Source organism: Nanorana parkeri, unplaced genomic scaffold (genome assembly GCF_000935625.1).
Source record: "Nanorana parkeri isolate BGI_ZX_2015 unplaced genomic scaffold, ASM93562v1 scaffold352, whole genome shotgun sequence".
Taxonomy (NCBI): Eukaryota; Metazoa; Chordata; class Amphibia; order Anura; family Dicroglossidae; genus Nanorana; species Nanorana parkeri.
The window spans coordinates 71,501-93,162 of record NW_017306620.1 but is presented as its reverse complement, the minus strand read 5'-3'; the positions used below and the strand labels follow the sequence as shown (position 1 = coordinate 93,162).

The window sequence follows — 21,662 nt, the reverse complement described above, 5'->3', positions numbered from 1 at the left end:
GCGATCTCATTAACGGTAAGTGTAAATCAGGAAGAGCTGCTTCATGATAATTTTCAGCCTCTCTCGAAATCTCACCGCACTGTAGAATGGAATAAAAAGTGGGTAAAGAGGTGAAAGATAAGCTGTAACATGCCTACTGCAAAGGCTATATAATTTACTACTGAAATGTCACACTGAGGTTGCCTGAATCTTCTTTAAAGTGATTTAGTGAAAAGTTTTGACAGCCAGGCTTTTTTTAATAAGAATTTATGTCTCTTCTGTCATGTAAATTTTGTTTCATTCCAAATGGATATTTGTACAAATTTCATTAAATTTGGACATTTAGATGCATCCAAATTCTAACGCATACAAATGAACCCGAATGTTCGTTTAAAATTCTGAAAATGGCTGTTGGGGGTTGCATTACAGGCATGGTCATGTGACTTTGTTCCAAAACGGCTGAAAATTCGGCTGGATCCGAAATCCGAATAACAAACCGAGTCAAATTTCGGATTCAAAATCCGAAAAATGAAAGAAATAAAAATCCAAAATGATCCGAAATTAAACACATTTTTTACAGGGTTACATACTTGCCTGTCAACACTTTTTCTCTGTTAGTGTAAACTCAGCCACACATGTGCAAGTTCATGTACAGTCTCAGCATGATTCTGTGTTGGGACTAAGTAACTTTGGGTAATAATGTCAGCCAGCATCATTTGAAATTTGTTTCAATTCAGGTGTCAGCCAGGGAATATCCTGGCCAACAGCTGAATGGGGTAAGAGATAAGTGACTGGTTGCTAAGATGCTGCATAGCCAACAGCATCTTAGCGACAAACAATGCTTACAGCGTGCAGAACAATTAGGAACTCTGGGACACTATTTACCCATTCTATGTTGCTGAAGAAATTTAGGTAATGTCTTGCAATGTCTTGTTAGGGCCCATTGATGTCATTGTGTTCATTTTTTATATCCAATATGTCTCCTAAAAGTAATTTTTTTTTACTGATTGCATCATTCACATTAAACTGTACTAATAACTGTAATAGTTTATTGTGCTGAAGCATCTATGTCATCAGGCAGCAATGTGGACTCTTCCCGTTATTCTTTGTTCCAGAAGACTCCATCAGCAGTGTGGTGATGATACAATGAGGAGTAACGACAAAACGATCAGCGGTGGGCCTAGACTGCAGTGTTGGAACACCGATCTTTACTAATAGAAGAGGCGCCTGTGAGGGTCACATGGTGGCAGATTCGAGAAATAAAAATAGGGCTTTGAAGGACATTTTTTAAATGGTGATTGGATAGGATGTGTTACGGTTGGGAGAGGCAGAGATTGAAAGTGACAAAATACTTGTCATTTCTGGCTTAATTTGCTTATCGTGCTCTGCTCTCCCCGCCAACACCCACCATGCCAGTTCTGGGCCCACAGGAGTGGCAGTGGAGCTCAGAATACATTTCACAGGGGGAAGGGGGGAAGGATGGGGGAGGCAGCACCTTTGGGATGGGGGGAGGGTAGAAGTGATTGGGCACTCTACAGCCAGCTTGTGACATGTAAACCCACTGCTAAGTAGCAGTTGGGAGTGTGCTTGAAAGCATAAACTGCTGCCACCGAAATCCTTACACTTGTGGTAATGAAATGATTAATGCACATGGACTGGGAAGATTCACCCACAGTGAATATTTGGTGAATATTCATTGCTAAACAAATAAACCCCGTATCTTGCATTGTGAGAAGATACAGCAAAGTAGAACTATTGTGTAATGTTGCAGAGAAGGATGTTTTAAAGGAAACATGATTGCCCCAGAGCATTAAAAAGTATATAATGACAAACTATTCATGCAAACGAGGCTTTTAAAATATTGATTAGACATTGGTTAGATTTACATAAACCATCAAAGAAGAGCGGGGCTTTAAAAGTTCCAAAAAATACTCTGTTGCATCATTAGATTAAATATTCTATTATGATTAAAATATCGATAACCATCACTAAAAACTATTGAATAAGAAAAAAACAGATCCAATCAGTGCCAATGTTTTGGCACCTTTAAAGCTCCACATTTCTTTGATGGCTGGAGTTTACAATTGTAAGGGGTGTGGTGCAATAATGTATTCTCCTGTGACACCCAACAATTGACATTAGATTTTACATAAAACCATTTACATGTACATTCTTTTTTTAAAGACAAGAGAGGTTAGTAATGCAGAGTTCAGGGATCAGGAGTAAGTAACACAGCATTCAGGGGTCAGGAATAAGTAATGCAGAGGTCAGAAGTAAGTAATAGTGCGTTTAGGGGGTCAGTAGTAAGTAATACATTGTTCAAGAGTCAGTAGTAAGCAATTCAGAGTTTAGGGGGTCAGGCATAAGTAAGGAAGAGTGCAGAGATCAGGAGCAAGGAACTCAAAGTGTAGGGGTGGGAGAAAGTAACAGAATGCAGAGGCCAGGAGTAAGTAATGTAGTATTCTAAATTCAGCAATAATGCTTAGAGAAGGGGTCAGGAAATAGTAACACAGAGTGCAGAGGTCATGAGTAAATAAAGATTGTGAAGATCAGGAGTACGTAATGCAGTGTATAGAGGTTAAGAGTAACACAGTGTTTAGATGTCAGTAGTAAGTAACACAGGGAGCAGGAGTAACTAATGCAGAGTGCAGAGGTCAAGAGAAAGTAATGCAGAGGTCAGCCGTAACGCATTGTATGGAGGTCAGTAGTAACAGTATGCAGGAACCAGGAGAATATAACACAGTGTTTGGAGGTCAGTAGTAAGTAAAGCAGAGTGCAGAGGTCAGGAGTAACTAACGCAGTGTTAGGAGGTCTGTAGTAAGTAACGCAGAGTAGAGGTTTCAGAAGTTAGTAAAGCAGACTGCAGAGGTCAGGAGTAAATGATGGGGAGTGCAGGGGTCAGGAGTAAGTAACGCAGAGGTCAGGCGTAAATAATGCAATTTTTAAAGGTCAGTTGTAAGCAACAAAGAGTGCAGGGGTTAGGAGTAAGTAATAAAGAGTCCAGGAGTAAGTAACAGAGTGTTTGAATCAGGAGTAACACAGAGTGCAGAGGTCAGGTGTAAGAAACGCAGAGTTCAGTGGTCAGGCGTAAGTAACTAGTTGTTCAGAAGTCAGAACTAAAAAACCTGGTGTTCATGGGTTAGGAGTAAGTGACACAGTATTCAGGAGTAAGTAACAGAGTCCAGAGGTTAGGAGTAACTAACTAATAGTGCAGGGTTCAGTATCTATCAAAGAAACCTTAGTGTCACTTGAACAGATTTATAAATCTGTTCAAACACCTTAAAACTTGCAGTCTCATTGTTCTATTACAGTATTCTATATAACTTTGGACACCTCGAACTATTGCCTGTTTCACTCTTTTCCTGCAGGTGCCACAGCTCTCCTTACACCAACCTCTAGAGAATTCTGCAACAGACATAACCTTCGATAGCCCTTTGTGTCATGGTCATAGGTTACTCTTATTTTAACTTTTTGCCATTCTCTCGGTAGTATGGTGAACTCCTGCCTGTAAAGCCAGACAGGCCGAACAAAAATCACATAGGGGCAGCTTCCTTTAATTCCAAAAACAAACACTTTATTGAGGAGCGCAACTACCTAAAATCACTTTGGTGAACACATGGGCTGAACACTGCTTGTACAGTAATGTTGGGACATGTGTATGTCAAATATGAGTGTAGAACACCAACCTATAACTGGCCCTATAGGATAGAAAAGATGTTGACTTACAGTTATGATGTGGGAAAATGTGCCCAGAAATCTCTCCCGGGGTTCACTTCAGAATCTATTGGTCGGGTCCTTCTAGCTGGCAGGTGAGAGGTGAATGGCTGGAAAAGAGCTTGGCTAACTGGCTTGTTCCCTCCAATTGTCAATGTTCGGCTGGTCTAAAGCAAGTCTGCAATGGTGAGGCAGCCTGCGTACTCGGCTGGCCAGGTCGGGCCGCGACGGCTGGGATGGGGAGAGTGTAAGGGAGAGAGCGAGGAGCCGCAAACAGCACTGAGGCGCCTGGTGCCGTGTGTATTAGCGATGCAGTTGGGCTGCTGTCTAGAGGTGTCCGGTAGTCTCGTAATCAGCTTTGCACACCACCAGTAGTCAACCTTCAGAGTTGTGTCTGCTCTACAGGAGTGCGCTCTAAATATTGTGTTTACCATTGCTATCCTTTAATTGATGGTTCTGTATTCACTGCACTCAGGGACATTTCTGGAGACATTTGCTTCCTGGGGACAGACCCCCTCAGAAAGGGGACTGTCCACAAGAAACAGACAAATGGTGCCCATACCACATTAGATGTAAATTATTCAGCAGGGGAGCACAGCAGGCATAAATATGTCTTCAATGTATGCTGTCATCTTGTTGGCATTTGTCTGCAATTTAACAGGGGGCATTAGACATCACATAAAATCTCAGGAGCCATCATATGTTTAGGGTGGGCTATTTCTTAGGAGAGAGGCTTGCATGCTGCTGAAAATAGGTCTTGCCACAGAAAAAAAAAAACCAATGTCATTGAGTTGTCTCCAACTCATTGAGGTAAATTTATTAAGACTGGGGCAGACAGAATCTGGAGCAAGTGTGCATTGCAACTAATCAGCTTTTATTTTCAAAGCTTGATTGAACAAGCTGAAGCTAGAAGCTGATTGGTTACTATGCACAGCTGCTCCAGTTTTAGTAAATCCTCCCATTGAATCATTGTACACCTGTGAGCAGTCCACTTTATTACCTCTCCTCTATCTATCACCTGACTGGACAGATGGAGTCTGCTACATACAGCAATCTCCTCCTAGACACATCTTAAAAAAGGACTGACAAGAATGACATCAAATAAGCACTCTAAAGAACTCAAACCTCTAAAATACAAAATTAAGTTACCCTTTACTTTACATATATACAATTGGTAGATTATCTGACAACTAATCCATTAACAACTGCCTCTTGTATGAATAGTACACCAATAGGCAAGATGGGACGTTCAGCCACTTGATGGTGACATCTGTACCCTCCAAACAATATGCTCATAGTTGTGTTTATATTTAAGGAACTCATAGATATTAGACCCTTGTAGCCAGATCTGATTAATTTAGCTTGATCGGGAAACACATGGGATATCTTTGGGATGCAGTGACATCTGGCCACATTTATTGCCTTTAGGGTACGTTCACACCAGATGCAGTGTGTTCTGGTCCGATTCTGGCCAGAACGCACTGCATCACATTGCGGCCGGCTCACTTTTTTGTGGGGCAGGAGGGGGGCGTGGCGGCCATTGAAGTGAATGTCACCGTAGCCGCAATGCGATCGGCCGCACGGGATCGCAAGGCACATTGTACCTGCGGTCAAAATGCTTCAATGTGCCTTGTGATCCCGTGCGGGCGATCGCATTGCGGCCCGATGAAATAGTGAGCCGGCCGCAATGCGATGCTGTGCGTTCTGGCCAGAATCGGCCTGAATGCAGTGCAACTGGTGTGAACGGGCCCTAAATGCCCCCTCCGCTCCTCCCAAGACCTCCTGCTCTCTAGCTCCTTCATCAACTCCTCACATGCTCACCTCCAGGATTTCACTAGAGTCTCTCCCATCCTTTGCATCCCCTTACCCTAACCTTTCCGGCTATCTCCTACTCTGTCTGCCTTTAGGCAATCGTTAAAGACTCATGTCTTCACGGAAGCCTATCTCTCCTCAACCTAAACGCTGAACTATCACTTTCTCAAAAATGTATCCCCACGCAGCTACCACCTCTTTGTATCACTTGCCTTTTTAGGTTGTAAGCTCTCACAAGCAGGGCCCTCCTTATCATCTTGTCTTGATTTGTGTTGTAGCTGTAATGTTTTCCTTATATTGTAAAACGCTGTGCAAACTGCTGGCACTATATAAATCCTGTACAATAACAACAACAACAATAATAGTAATAATATATAAGCAGGTGTTTGGGCTCTTTTGAACCTCAGAAATGTCTGATTCCACCCTTGAGCAATAGTTTGAGTTATCAGTTTAAAACATATTTTCACTTTGAGATGAAGCTTCTCTTTGGCTAACCACTTTATACTTTCACAAACAAGAATAATTATAAACTAAAATGGCACTAGTCTTCAATGAAAAGCTGTAAAATAAACATTTTTCGCCGTTGAGATCTTCGGTCAGGAGAAGAGGAGAGACACAAGGTAAGTCAATGCAGCAGCGTGCACATGCACAGACTCCATGGGACAGGAAGTGCCAGGAAGAGAGAGGAGTCAGCGCCGGATCAGAGACGGGGACCAGCGCTGGAGGAACTCCTGAAAACTACTGGAAAGAAGAAGATGATCGGATCAAGAGGCATCATTAAGGTAAGACCTTATACTAGCATGGGGGGGACTTTTGCCTTTAATGTCACCTTAAGAAATATTTATTTTCTTTGTTGGATTTTTACAGGCAATATTTGTTGTTCTAGTAAAGACATTATTATTGATACATAGATTTTATCTGTAATATTATATTGCAAACCTTTGATACAGTTCATCGTCTTCTAAGCAGAAATGTCTTTGACTGCAAATAACTATTAAGAATTCTGCGCTGTCCCTAAACTAAAAAGATCCTAATAATTTACTTGTAGCTGCCAACACTAAAATGAAATGTGTTCATTCAAATAAATAAAAAAACCTGGAGAGACCTATATTTTGGAACAAGTGCTTCCTGACCTTGTCACAAAAAGGTCCATCCATTCAGGAGAAGGATTTCACTTCTATCAACCTTCACCCGGAGATGCCTATATTTGCAGGGCCGGAGTAAGAGCATCACGGGCCTGGTGCTGGGGATTTTGGTGGGTCTTTTTATGGAAATGTCGATGGTCACCAGGGTCCTCTTCGTCCTGTCCAGGCTGTGATTTGTAGTCTCTCTACAGCTTGGAGTCAGTGGTGGAGCGCTAGGGCCCAGCTGCAGATGTGAGCCTGAAAAATCTGCCACTGATGCCAAGTTGTAGAGAGACTACAAAAGTCAGCAATACATTATACAGCAATGCAGAATACCACCAACTATAGAGGACTACAAATCCCAGTAATACATTATACAGCAATGCAGAATACCGCCAACTATAGAGGACTACAAATCCCAGCAACAAATTACACAGCAATGCAATATACTGCCAACTATAGAGGACTGCAAATCCCAGTAATGCATTACACAGCAATGCAGAATACCACCAACTGTAGAGGACTACAAATCCCAGCAATACATTGTTAAGCACTGCAGAATAATACCATCAGCTATAGATGGTATTAGCCTAGCCATACTTTATACAGCAATGCAGAATACTATGAAGCTACATACTCTGTGTTGCTCCAGGTTCACTGCCTGATGTCTCCAGGGTCACAGGAGGGCTGTGCGGGGTTTCAGGGGGGCTGTGCAGGAACTCAGGAGGCTGGTCAGGCTCAAAGGTGGCCAGTGTGGACTCTCTGGTGGTCAGTGGGGCTCTATGGTGGTCTGTGCGGGCTCTGGGTGGTCAGTGCGGGCTCTGGGTGGTCAGTGCGGGCTCTAGGTGGTCAGTGTGGGCTCTAGGTGGTCAGTGCGGACTCTGGGCAGTCAGTGCGGACTCTGGGCGGTCAATGCAGACTCTGGCTGGTCAGTGTAGGGTCCGGATGGTCAGTGACGGTTATGGGTGCTCAATGCGGGCCAGAATAGGGGCCTAAGTTATTCCTACGGCCCCTATTCTGCTGATCTTCCAGGTGGTAGGAGAGAGATCTCTGGGCGTAGGTTAACAAGTCGACCTGGGATTGAAGGGCTGGGATTGCTTTAACATGGGAGTCTAAGTGGCTCTCACCATCCTCCACTCGGTGGCGACATCTTGTCGCCCCTGAGCGACAAGATGTCCGACTTCAGGGATTATTTGAAGCGGGTGAACATTTCAAAAAGTTAATTTTTAGTTGGGAGCGCTCTCCCCAATTCATCCATAGGAGATGGCAAAGGGTGTTTGTGTCCGACTCGGATCTAGGAAAGGGCAAGTCCTTGTCCCGTTCCTGTGGGGACGATCTGGAAGAGAGGCCGGAGCGGGAAGGAGGGCCTTGTGGCTGGGTTGGAGTGTCAGCAGGGGTCACGCATGCATGGCGTCATGTAACATCATGCTCCCTGCCTCCCAAGATGGTGGCACGCATTCACAGAACATGCCAGTGGCCAAAATGGCCGCCGCACATTCTCAAACTAATTATTATTATGTGCCTGAATACATTTTTCGTATATTCAGACATATAGTAATTCATTAATTTTACATGTAGTCTAGGTTTTGCATTCTGTTTTCTATTTTTACTTTTCTAGATGCACTTACTTGAAAAAAAGGGGTCTACATGACATCCTGACATTTTATTTTTATAGACTCTATTGTAGTTTGACATTTATTATTTGCCTTCTGTTGTTTTATTTGATAAGAATACTTATATTGTGCTACAAGTTTAATACCTTTGAATAAAAGTTTTATTTTTATCATACTTTTTAATGTTTCTTTGCGGCTTAACAAAATAGGAGTCTTTAAATAATGGTGCGGATATTGGGGAAAATGGGTGTGGTTAAGGAGTGGGGGGTGGTCACTAAAGGGTGTGGCCACTGAGGGGTGTGGTCACTGAGGGGCGCTGTAAGGCTTTCTCGCACAGGGCGCCTAAAGGCCTAAGTGGCCGGCACTGAGTGTCACCCACTAGATAACGCTTGATCGTGCCCGCGGCTTGGGTTTTTGAGGTCTCCGGGCGGGCTGACTTCTTCCCCATTGTAGTCGGTAAGGTGCAAGTTGAAATCGAGTAGTCGGGATGTCTTTTTTGCGGGTGGGTGGCACGGAGCTCACATTAAGCACGACTTGCCACCATCGAGGTGAGGGCACGCCCCCCAAGTGAGAAATATTCTTGACTGGATGCATGTGGATATATTGCATGAGAAAATAAAAATGTTTATAGTTAAACTCCCTTTTTTGTATTTTCTTTGTCAATGCATATAGCTCAATGTTTTTAACAAAGTATATATATGTTTTTAGAACTAATGTGAGCCTGTTGCTTTACCCTTTGCGGCTAAATTAAATAAGCTAAAATACATCATTATCTGTTTTCCATTCAGATAAAAGCGTCCAAAAGACTGGACGCTTTACTCTAACTCTCACGATTCGTTTTCCCGGATCGATCATTTCTTTCTATTACATACCACCCTTCCCTCAGTGGTGGACTCGAGTATAATTCTGTTCTCTTGGTCTGACCACCACGGGGTGACTCTGTCTGTGTCCTCTCTTTCATCAGAACAAACTGATCTTTGCTGGATCATGAATGACTCCCTTCTATCGGATAGCATCGCGCAAAGGACTATACACGATGCTCTCCAGGAATATATCTCATATAATAAAACTCCAGATGTTTCCCCTACGACAATATGGGAAGCTCATAAACTGGTCCCGCACAGTCATTTTGGTATCACCCCCTATGAAAAGTCGGGCACTCGGTCACAGACTGAGAGCCCGACAGTGTCAGGAGAAAGGAGGGGACCCAGTGGCATACCTCATCCTGCCATGTGAACGTACCCTCCTCTCTCTATAGGCGTCCATCACCAAGATGGCTGCCGGCAGGCGTTAATAAGACAACCCGCGCATGCACGATGACGTCACAACGTCTCCGCTCCGGGTGTCACCCAGCCTCGGGATGCCCCTGTATGAGACTAGACTTTCAGGAGGCCTGAGTGTACCTAATCTGCAAAAATGTTACTATGCTGCCCAAATAGCGTCTATAGCTAAATACCACGCCAATATAAAAGTTCCCATATGGGTATCGATCAAGGCACTAAATTGTGATTCATACACTATAGATAACCTTATGTGGATGCTTCCCAAAGAGGGAGCCACCCTTACTAATCCTATCACTTGACACTTTCTCAGACTTTGGGATGCTTCTAAATACTCTAGTGGCTTCCTCTCACCCCATCTTTTCATGCTCTCGATTTTTCACCATCCTGCTTTCCATCCAGCATTTGATTCTCCTGCCGCATTTCACAAATGGTGTGAAAAAGGTATCAATCACTTTCATTTTCTTTGTAACAGTAATAATATACTGCCTTTCCCAGACCTGCAATCAAAATACAACCTTCCCTCTTCGGAGCTTTTCCGCTACCTACAAATAAAAAGCTTTATATACTCTAGAATTAAACTCTCCACAAATTTATTGTCCATGTCTCCATTTGAAAAGGTGTGTAAAAAAGATCCTCACTCCCCTGGTCATATCTCGTTACTCTATACGCACTCCTTACAACATGCTCACCCACCACATCACTCCTATATGGACCGCTGGCAGAAGGATCTAGACCTTGTGATCGTTGAGGAAACATGGTCTCAGATATAGACCTCCACTAACTTATGCTCAATGAGCGCTAGAGTACTATAAACAAACTATAAAGTACTCCTTGGTATACAGTGCCTATTCAGGTCACACATTTTGTGTCCGACTGTGATGGTAACTGTTTTTGTGGTTGCCCTGACAGTGGTACCTATTTGCATGTGTGGTGGACATGTCCTATCATACAAATTTACTGGACTAAAATTTTCAGAAAGATATCTACTCTTATGGATGTGCCTGTACCCCCTCCTACTCCTCAAACAGCATTACTCAATGCTACACCTGCTCTCAAATTTAAACTAATGATACATGTTCTTTCAGCTACCAAATATAACATAGCTGGTTTCCTTAATGAAACCGGCTTTATTAGTGGTACTAAAAACAGAATCCACTGGATTTTTTCAAATGAAAAACCTTCCGCCCGTTTAAATGATAACATGATAAAATGTGAGAAAATATGGGATCCCTGGGTGAAGCACTTCCTCCTACCATCCTTTGACACCCGCTTACTTGCCCTCTAGGTAATCGAACCCTCTATTTTTGTATCGATCAAGCCACGTGACAGACTGAGCGCCATGCCTCTTTATTCTTCCTTTCTTTTTTTTCTTCTCCCTTTCCTTTCTGAACCCAACAGACGTAATTTTTTGGTTTATTGTTGATATTTGAACCCACCCCTTTTAATTTATGTCAGACAATTTGCTTATAGCAATACTTGATATCCACCCCCTTTTTACTACTAATATGTGCCTTTTACATCATATGGCATTAACAATTTCTGTACTGGATATGTTGCTTTTGCATGTATCATTGTGTATGTACACACACAGTTGTGATTTTGTAAACTGTTCATTTTAAATTTAATGAAAAATTATTGAAACTAAAAAGACTGGACCCAATTACCTGAATTTAAACTTGTCCAAAGCATGTGCCATATGTTTGGGGTTTTCAGAGCACCTGTAGAGATTCCTCTGATCCATTGGAATATCAACATCGCTGAAGATGAAGCAGTTATAATCATATTCTTGTATGGCTTCTGAATAGCCAACATTCATCAATTTGGCTCTGTTGAATTTTGATTCGCCATGCTGTTAACATCAATCGGATATCATCATTAACTGTTAACATTTATTTTTTTTATACATATATTTATTTGTTATGACAAAATGTGCTTTACTATTTACCATCTTAGCCACAGCAGACTAGCAAATCACTGCAATCATATACCATACTGTGGTGAGGATTAAAGCCCAGGATCCACAGCACTGTGGGCTTAATGCAGCAATGCACACTGAAAATGAATTAGCAGGAAAGCAACATGTTCCCCATAATCTACCTGTTATATTTTCAATGCAGTATGGGAAGAGGAAAGGGAAAAGCTGTGTAGCCCCAAATGGGTTGTTACGGAATCAGCTATAATTCTGCTTGTAAATAGTTAACGGACACTGTGCAGCCTGTGATACAGAGAGATTTATGGAAGTTAAGGGGGGCTACAGGAGGAGATCGTGCTGTGAAGGGCTGCGAACACTACGATTCCCAGAAGGCTGTGTTCTGGAAGAGGAGGAATGGGCTGGGCTGGAAGTTCCGGAGCGCGCTCAGTCCGCGGAGAGTCAGCTAACTGGACCGATCTGTGATTATTACTGACGCTGGCTCAGGAGAGCATGAGACTCTGCATGGAGATGTGTAAGGCAGTGTCCTCACTCTAGACAGTGCCCGCCTTAGGCCTTTAGTCGCCCTGTGCGAGAAAGCTTTACAGCGCCCTCAGTGACCACACCCCTCAGTGGCCACCCTCCCGTAACCACACCCATTTCCCCCAATATCCGCACCATTATTTAAAGACTCCTATTTTGTTAAGCCGCAAAGAAACATATTAAAAAAGTATGATAAAAATTAAACTTTCATTCAAAGATATTAAACTTGTCGGCACAATATAAGTATTCTTATTAAATAAAACAACAGAAGGCAAATAATAAATGTCAAACTACAATAGAGTCTATAAAAATGAAATGTCAGGATGTCATGTAGACCCCTTTTTACAAGTCAGTGCATCTAGAAAAGTAAAAATAGAAAACAGAACACAAAACCTAGACTACATGTAAAATTAATGAATTACTATATGTCCGAATATACGAAAAATGTATTCAGGCGCATAATAATTTGTTTGAGAATGTGCGGCAGCCATTTTGGCCACCATCTTGGAGGCAGGGAGCATGACGTTACAGGACGCCATGCATGCGTGGCGTCAGGTGACGTCACACGCCGATATTGGCCCCACCATCTTGGTGTATACCTAGATATACAGCAAGATTGCGGCCACCAACACGTGTGGTGTTATATGACGTCATGCACCCCACCTCCAGAACACGCCAATGGCTGAATCCAAAATAGCATAAAAAAGTGTTTTGTTTGTAGAAACAAATCAAATCTTGTTTAGTTTTTCGTTCATTTCATCTGAAATGAATTTTTAGTCTTCGCACTTGTCTTATAATATGTGTGTTAATAATAATAATATTGCAAATGTGTGTGTGGGAGGAGAGGGGGGGCAGTTTTCACTTTAAAAAAAAAAAAATTTTTTACATTTTTTATTTTCATAATTTTTTATTTTTTCATTATTTATTTATTTTCTACTGTTGGGGGGGGGGGCCTTTGGGGAAATATTAGGGGTCCAAACAGACCCCTGACATTTCCCTTTTAAAATAGAAAATAAATTGAGGACACCAAATCCTCAATTTCTTTTTCAGCATCCTCAGCACTCAATGAATGGGAAGCACTCAGTATAGAGGCTCCTCCCCATTCATTCAGAAACTGATGATATATTTACTATCAGCTGTTTCTGAATGGGGAGGAGCCTCTGTACTGAGTGCTTCTCCCCATTGAGAAAATCTTGAATGAACAGGCTGTGATGTAAATCAAAACCTGGGACATATAGTACTATGTGTCCCCAGTTTTTTACAAACACAAACACAAAGACGATCGCTCCAGTGTTTGTCCTTCTCACACGGAGGATCGGTAAATATCATTGATATTTACCGATCCCCGCTCTGCCACACACAGAGCCGCTGTCATCCTGAAACTGACAGGATGACAGGGGCTCCGATCTCCTATCTCCGATCTCCTGCAGGCGCGGCTTCTCTCCCCCTCACCGTTCCGCCATCCTGACAGCAGGCAGCGCTCCCTCCTGCGCTGCCTGGGGACGAGGGAGCGCTGTCATATCGGATGGCCAGCGGTGAGGGAGAGAGAAGCCACCCCCAGGACGGGCTGTGTCAGCCGCACGGCGCCCTTGTTGCCATGGCGCCCCGTGCGGCTGCACAGCTCGCACACCCCTAAGGCCGGCCCTGACTCTAGAACAGACCCAGTGAAAGAACCTCACCCAGTCTGCTGCATCAGCACCATTCGGACGATCGTTTCAGCCGGACGCAGAGTGATCCATTACTGTGGAGACGTCGCTGCCTGGACGAGCAAGATGCATCCTGACAGTGAGAGACCCGTGAAGGCCTAGGAATCTGTGCCCGTCAGTGAGAGATCTACAGAGTGTCCTTCAGCAGCTTCATGTAACCAGAGATCATCTCCAGAGTGCAACCAGGACCAAAGGAGGTCAGTTTGAGTGGGAGGGAATGCCTGACTCTCACTGACGAATGCTGCAATCGTGAGACTGACCCAGAAGTCGGTGAGAGGCCTCTGGCCATTTGTGTTAATTTCTACAATCCACTTCAGCAACACAATATTGGCCCCAATGATGGCTAGCCTAGACTATTGCTACTGACCATTAGTATAGATAGTTGGAGAATATTTGGGACTGAGAAATTAGCAACCCAGTCTTTAAAGTCAGAGATAGCAAGTTAGACAGCTCAGTACTGTATATTTCACTTTATAGATAGCCACGGCTACAGAGTGTCTTAATACCAAATGTATGTTGCTGAATGTTGTTTCTTTTTGCAATTGTGTTTCACTCATTTGATGGTCAATTAGGAGATGTTATTTACTTAGTAAAGCTCTTACAAAACTTCACAAGGTGTGTTGGTGTGCTGTGGATCCTGTTTGGGCGGTAAATTCGAGCTTGGGGATAGAAATACCCGGGTTACTCTGGTGGCTCCTTCGGGGGTGAACGCTACAGTTGAAATGTGTTCCTTTTGAAGGTGGCTCCTTTAAACCTTTCTGGATATAGGATTTTCTTGTACAAGAAAAGTATTTATTTCTAGATGCACATTGAGTGTACCTGGAAAAAAATACAGTCACAGCTGTAAAGGAAGTAGTTGATCACCATGTCACTGTTGATCAGTGTCACAGCGCAAAAGGGTGTGGTGTTTTTTTTAAAAACAAAGTGGAGGGGTTTGACATGTCTTTTCTTATGAAGAAAGCTATTTTACATAGTAGTTAGGAACTTTCAACCAACCAAAGAAGAGCATCGCAGGACCCAGAAGAAGCAGCGAGGCAGATGAAGGTGGTGGGGGACAAAACAGTGAGTGGTGGTTGGATCCACGATCACTGGAGACGGACACACTAGGAGGTAATGTTGCCAAAATGTGCAGGTATGGTGTGTATAGTTGCACATCATGGAAAGAGCTTCCACTGCCCTATACAATCTAGTTCTCATTTAAAGTGTATGTCCACCCAAATCTATTTTTCCTAGTTTTGGTTAGAGTAAGGAAGGGTTAGAACCCCTGTGAAGTTTTTAGTGCTATCCGGGGCTCCACTAGGGAGATTTACGTTCACTTACTGTCCTGCTGACAACGTTTTATCAGACAGCAGTGTGGAGAACTATTCAACAGCTACACAACAAAAATAAAAATGCTTTTCTTTAGTCCAGCAAAGGAAGGCTAGAATCTCTGTGAGTTTTTTTTTTTTATTCTGTATGTGTCCCTTTGCAAGTTTTTCCCTCACGTCATGTCTGGTGAACTCATAGTCGACGAGACAGGAAGTATGGGAAAATCTCCTTAAAAGAGCCACAGATAGAATACAAACCAACAGGATTGTTAACCCTTCATTATGCTATCCAAAACTAAAAAAAAGCTTCAAAGTCCAGTTAAAGCCTCAAGCTTTTAACTTGTTAGCCAGTCAGGCTGCATAACAAGAATATGGGATTTTATCTTTTTTTTCGTGTAAGTGCTTTGAACAGTATAATTCATGTCGGTAGCAAACTAGAGACAGGGCCGGCCTTTGGGGTGTTCTCAGGACAGCTGAGTGGGGAAGAGAGAGAGCAGCCGCTGTCATCCTGTCAGTTTCAGGATGACCGCGGCTGTGTGCGTGGCCGAGCGGAGGATCGGTAAATATCTGTGACATTTACCGATCCTCTGTTTGTTACCGATCACTCCAATGTTTGTAAATAACTTCCCATTCATTGAGTGCTGAGGCTGCAGAAAAAAAAATTGAGGACCTTGTGTCCTCAATTTCTTTTCTATTTTAAAAGGGATCATAGATCATTATTTTCTATGGAATGACAAGTGTGAATGACACCAAGAATGCCCATTGACTAGAATGAATGCCCATAGAGTATAATGGGAAGAAAGATGGGCCATGGAGTCGAGAACCATATGACACTTGAAATAAATCTAAATCTAATAAATTATAGTCTATGGGCATTCTTGGTGTCATTCACACTTGTCATTGAAAATAATAATAATCCCACCTAATCTCAATTTATAACGTTGCTAATGTGCTTGGAGAGTATGCCTGCTAAAGATTTATTTGATGTGTCATATGGTTCTCGACTCCAAGGCCCATTATACTCTATGGGCATTCTTCGTGTAATTCACCCTTGTCATTCCATAGAAAACAGGAAAAATACAAAGTTATTTCAATTGTAAAATATGTTACTATACACGGGGAATCCGTGGTAAAGGATAAGTTTATATCTTTTTCAGATTTGCCTCCAAAATATCTGATACTATGCTTCCCATTATACTCTATGGGCATTCCGTTTGGCTTCATTATAGTCTATGGGCATTCTCTTCCCCTGTCAAAGTCTATGGGCATTCCATTCTGTCATTCCTTTTAGTAGGCCCCATCATGTTATTCACATATATATGAAGGACAGAACAGAAATGGAGTGAGCTTTTCAGGGAGATATACAAATTGTATATCTCCTTTATATTTCTCCTTTTTTATTTTCTCACCTGCCTCAGTCCTTGCCTCGTGCCAGTCTGCCTCTTTCCGGATGTCCTGAGTGAGGCACCCGTGCGCACAGCCTCACGTCCTCCAGTGAAGCCCGTGCTGTGTGACATGTCACGCTATGCGGGCAGGGGCCGGGGGAGGAGCTAACTTTAGGATGCGATCGTGCAGATCGCATAGGACAATACGTTATGGCATTGCCGTATGCGGCCGCTGCCATAACGTATTATTCTATGCAATTCGATCGGCAATTTTCTGCGGGCAGCGGGCTCAAGGGGCAGATGCTCTGGGCCCCACAACCTTGATTGGGCCCGGGGCAAGTGCCCTCTTTGCCCTGCGTTAAAGACGGCCCTGAAAACAGTGCATAAACAAATGTGATACACTTGATTATATTTACTAGAAAATACACTACGAGCTAGATTTTATGGATATGGTAGATATACAATGGAGGTGAACTTTGTCCTCAAATAAAGATTATAAAAGAAAAGGCTACCATAAAATACGTTGGTGTTCAGGATGCAACGTCAGTGTATAGGTTGAATAAAAACAGTCCCATTCTTGCACACACAACACACCAACGTCCCATTTAGCATGCAATCTAAAAAGCAATTTTTCTAAAGGACAAAGAACACATATGCAGGATTTGTTTTTTAAGCTTAAAGTGACATTAAACCCTCAGATTTTTTAACATAAACCAATACTGTAATGTGTGCCTTACTGTAATCCATGGTAGTTTCCCTTCTCTTTGCTGCTCTTCCTTTTAAATCCTCATGTCTTCTCATGCTTGGGGAGAACTTCCTTTTTCAGCCCAGGGCCTCTTCCTGTAGTGGTGGCTCAGGTTACAAGCCTATAGAAACGTATACACAGACACCGTGTATCCATTCCTGAGACAAGGCAGTCTGCTGCAAAACAGAAGTTCTGCAGAGCATGAGAACAGATACAGATTTAAAAGGAAGAGCAGCAAGAGAAGGGAAACAACCATGGATTACAGTAAGGCGCACATTACAGTATTGGTTTATGTTAAAAAATTGGTTTATGTTAAAAAGAAATTGTGCCTCTGCATTAAAGTACCCCAAAAAAGTGGGGTTGTAGTCTAACTCCAATTAAAAAAGTAAAGGAGAAAACTCCCCACTGCTAAGCATGTTTGCATAGCTCCTTCTCCAGCCCAGCCATTACCTGCACCTTCCAATTTGTCCTTGTGCAACCGCTACCCATGACCAATAGGAGCAAGCAGAGGGGGACATAGTCGAGACGGCTTTCCTGCACCTGTTTGAGGGGACCCCCCATCCTGTAGAGTCAAGGCCTACCTGCTCTCCTCCAATGAGCGCCCCAACAGGTGCTGATCCACTGCGGGCAGCTCCGACCCCTCCCACTCTGATCCACGGGTCGCAGATTTCCTTGGTGTCGGAGGATATGCAGCCCCAGCACGCAGATGACATTTGCCGGGCTCCATCTGGTGACCCGCCACTTACTCCCTCTGCCGCATCACCCAGCTCCTCCTTCATGTTGCGGCCTGACCCTCCGACAGACAAGGAGGTAAGCGCTTATCCCCCGCCTCCTCCACTGCAGGCCAGAGAAACACCAGCCTCTCCTAATGCACGCCCACCCCAGAACCGGATCTTTTCTCCTCCGCTGATGGTCCTAACTCTAAACTATGAGAGTCTCCATCTTGGGGTGGAGACGCATGGGGTTTCTCAGCTGCCAATGGGATGTGCGGGATCCCTTGTGTGTTTCTGTACCTTTAAGGAGGTGGGGCGTCCTCCTGACAGGCCTGCACCCAATTTGATATCTTCTGCCCCATGTGCTCCAAGATGGAGACTCTCATAGTTTAGAGTTAGGACCGCACTATAAGAGGTGCCTTGGCGCGGCAGTGCGGCTTACACATCCTTTGCAGAAGACGTGTATCCAAACCTCTGTCATTGTCCTTAGTGGTGAGACAAGTTGTTTTAAATGCTAGTTTGTGAGTGTGCCATGATGCCTTTCTATTGCGTACTAATCACACGCAGTACTTGTCCTTCCCGGGAGCTGCTCTGTACGGCTGTGCACGCAGCACGGAGCTGTACATGCGAGCCGATTCCAGTGTGAATGAGGGCTAATAGCTACACATGAAAAAACCTCTGCCTCTCTGCCTAAATGGCCTCCCAGACATGATGTTGTTTAAATTCCCTAACTTTATTAACAGCTGTGTCAATAGGTACATGGGGCATGTGGTGCTTTGGTGCACTTTAAAATGAGATGATTTTCTGCACTAAACTGTACCACAATAGTATGCAGTGTTGTGCTTACAACAAAAGGCAGCTTTTCCTGTATCACTAACAAGTTCACAGTGCTGCTAACTCTGAAAACGAAACAAATTAAAATACCTTGTGTAAGGTACCTCCTGTAAGTAGAGTCCGAAGTGGAGCTAGACTGAGGATAAGGCAAAGACAGGATCAGGCAAGCAGAATCAGCAACAGACTGGCAGACAGAAAACCAGGATCCAGTAGGGTAGTAAAGAAGCCGGCAGAGGTCTTAACATGAACGGGAAACGGGGTACAAAGTAGGCAGGCAGAAGGGTAGACAGAAAACAGGCTAAAGTCGCGATTAAAAATTCAGCGGACAATGCAGAGGCAGCACACTCAGGAAACTAACCCAAATAAACAGGCTCAGAGCAAAGGAAGTGCCCAGCTTTTAAAGGCTGGGTTGATTTCAGATTTACTGCAGTCAGTAAGCAGGTAGAGCTAAAGAGTCCAGAAGAAAAGCTGCCGAGTAGTATAACCTGCAGTGAAAGCCAAGCCCCCCACTGGCTGAAAGGTAAGGCTTTAGCACTTTTACCTCAGAGACCCAGGCTCAGATCCCCACACTGCTACTAAACAGGTGCTCGGCAGACAGGTACATGAGAGCTTGACAAAATTATATCGAAACATGATATACCATATTTTGCGGTCTATAAGACACTCCGGACGATAGGACGCATGGCTTCTGTGACAGAAATTCTATGACAGAAATTCTGTCACAGAAGCTGCAGTTAGTGACTGCTGAGATAGGTGGCGCTGTCTCAGTAATCACACGGAGCAGACCAGCTTGCTCCGGGTCTATTACTGACTCAATAAAGGGTTGAAGTCGCAATGCCAACATTTTTGCAAATATCTTGAGGTCTACATTTATCAGGGAAATTGGCCTATAATTTGAGCACTGTGTGGGATCCTTCTTTTCTTTCTGTATCAGGGTTATATAAGCTTCCTGACTCTGATGAGAGAATCCACACTCCTCACTAATGGCATTGAAGGTGGTGTGCATAATTGGGGCCAATTCCACTGACAATGACCTATAGAATATCCCAGTCAACCCGTCTGGGCCAGGACTCTTCCCCAGCGGCATTGCATGAATTGCCCCCTTAGTGGTAGGCCCATTTCTGACAGAAAGTGTCCAAGTTCTCCTGGTGTGTTCAAAGTCACATATCTGTCATTTTTCTTGGCACTTAAGAGAAACGGGTACCCGCACCTATATTGCACTCCGGCCTCTCTCAATTTCGTCGTTATGGGGCTATATTAATTTCGTCGTTATATTAGCATTGCGCTCTACGTTTTGCTAAGGTCCTGCGAGAGAGGTCTGGAAATAGAGAGATGTGTGCTCCCTCGAAGTCTATATCTCCCCGCTCTCTTGATCTTTGCATTATCGTTTGACGCAATTGGAACGACCGTAGTCTGCATATTACATCCTTTGTTCGACCCTGGGTTAGGGGACCATATACTCTATATACCCTGACCATTTCTTTTTGTTCCCTTATTGGTTTGTCCAGGTATATGTTCAGTATACTCTGTACCATGTCCATTAAGTCACTCTGCTCAACAGTATCGGGTACTCCTTGAAACGAATATTTTTGCCCCTTTGGCGATCCTCCAGGCCATCTGCATGTGCCCATACATTTATAAGCTGATTATGCAAGGTCTTTATACTCTCTTGCATTTCATTTTGTCCATCAATCATGGGCTGCATTAGTTTCTCTATCACATTCTATTATGGAAGCTCAATAAATCAGTTCTCAATTCTTCCATACCTGATCTGTGAAGCTCTTCTATACGTCTGAATCCGCCATTCATGTCGCCTTTTGTAGGTAGGGTTTTTAAGTAGCGATCCAGTCTGTTTGTTATCGCCTTCTCTAAGATCTCCTCCTAGGACTCCAGCTTTTCCCTGGTGGCCGGGGAACCCACCGTTTCCTCCCCAGATCCCCGTGGATACACTGGGGAGGCAGGGGAGTCTGTGGCACTAGTAACACCGCTGCTCGGTTCCGACCTCTCCCGGCGGCTCGGCTCTGTAGCGTCTCCTCCCCCTGACACGAAGGACGGGGACGTGTTTCCGCTTGACCCCGTGTCAGCATCAGGTGACCCACGGGGGAGCGTTCCGTTCGCTCTCCGGAAAAAAGCCCCGATGTCTACCGCCAGGTCCGCGGGCTCCGACAGCGTCTTCTTCTTTCTTTTCCCGCTCCTCCCCATGCTATCGGCCAGAGCGGGGTTCACAGAGATCAGTGCAGTGAGTTTACCGCAGTCTTGGTTATCTCTATCGATCGGGTCTGTTCTTTGCTGTAGGTTTCTTTCTATCTCAATCCATGCTTGTTGAGGTGAGGTGTGGGAGCTACAGGTGCACACACCTTACACCGCCATTGTCTCTAGGCCACTCCCCCGTCCCTCATCATCTTTTTTAGTAGAAATTCAGCTTCCAGATTCCACCATAACTTCCTCAATATTACTTCCTTCTCCTTCCTAGGGCACTGGAGGCGGGGAAACAGGCGGGGATAACTCTGCTATCTGCGATCATTTCAGTTGGGTGCTCTCTCCCCCCTGCATTACAATGAGAGCTTAGCAGAACCGGGGGTGATATGAAAGCCGACTCTGCTGAGCTTTCATGGTACTGACAGTTCAGCGTCCCCTGGTTACTTGGTAACCAGGGGACGTTGATCTGTCAGTACCATGAGAACTCAGCAGAGCCGGCTTTAATGACAGCTGGTCCCAGCCAATAGAAAACAGTTGGGTGGAGCTAGCTGTCACTGCTAGCTCCGCCCAATTTTCTATTTAGTTTTCTACTTTTTTAACCAGTTGACATCCCTGGTGTTAAACCCCCTTCCCATCCAGGCCATTTTTCAGTATTCAGCGCTGCGGTACTTTGACTGACATTTATTCCGTCATGCAGCGCTTTACTGAAATGAATTTTATACCCTTTTTTGGGGACAGATAGAGCTTTCTTTTGGTGGTATTTATTCACCACTGGGGTTTTTATTTTTTTACTATA

The 21,662-nt window shown here is 43.9% G+C and overlaps 1 protein-coding gene across 1 annotated transcript in view; it reads right to left on the bottom strand.

Moving 5' to 3' along the window:
* Window positions 1–21,662, bottom strand: part of LOC108788802 (beta-1,4-galactosyltransferase 1-like) — a 90,140-nt gene that overhangs the window by 11,868 nt on the left and 56,610 nt on the right. Inside the window, exons 3-4 of the mRNA XM_018558655.1 lie at window positions 11,190–11,374; window positions 6,445–6,519 (exon numbers count right to left, since the gene is read on the bottom strand). Coding sequence (XP_018414157.1) covers window positions 6,445–6,519; window positions 11,190–11,374 — 260 coding nt within the window. The remainder of the gene's footprint in view (window positions 1–6,444; window positions 6,520–11,189; window positions 11,375–21,662) is intronic.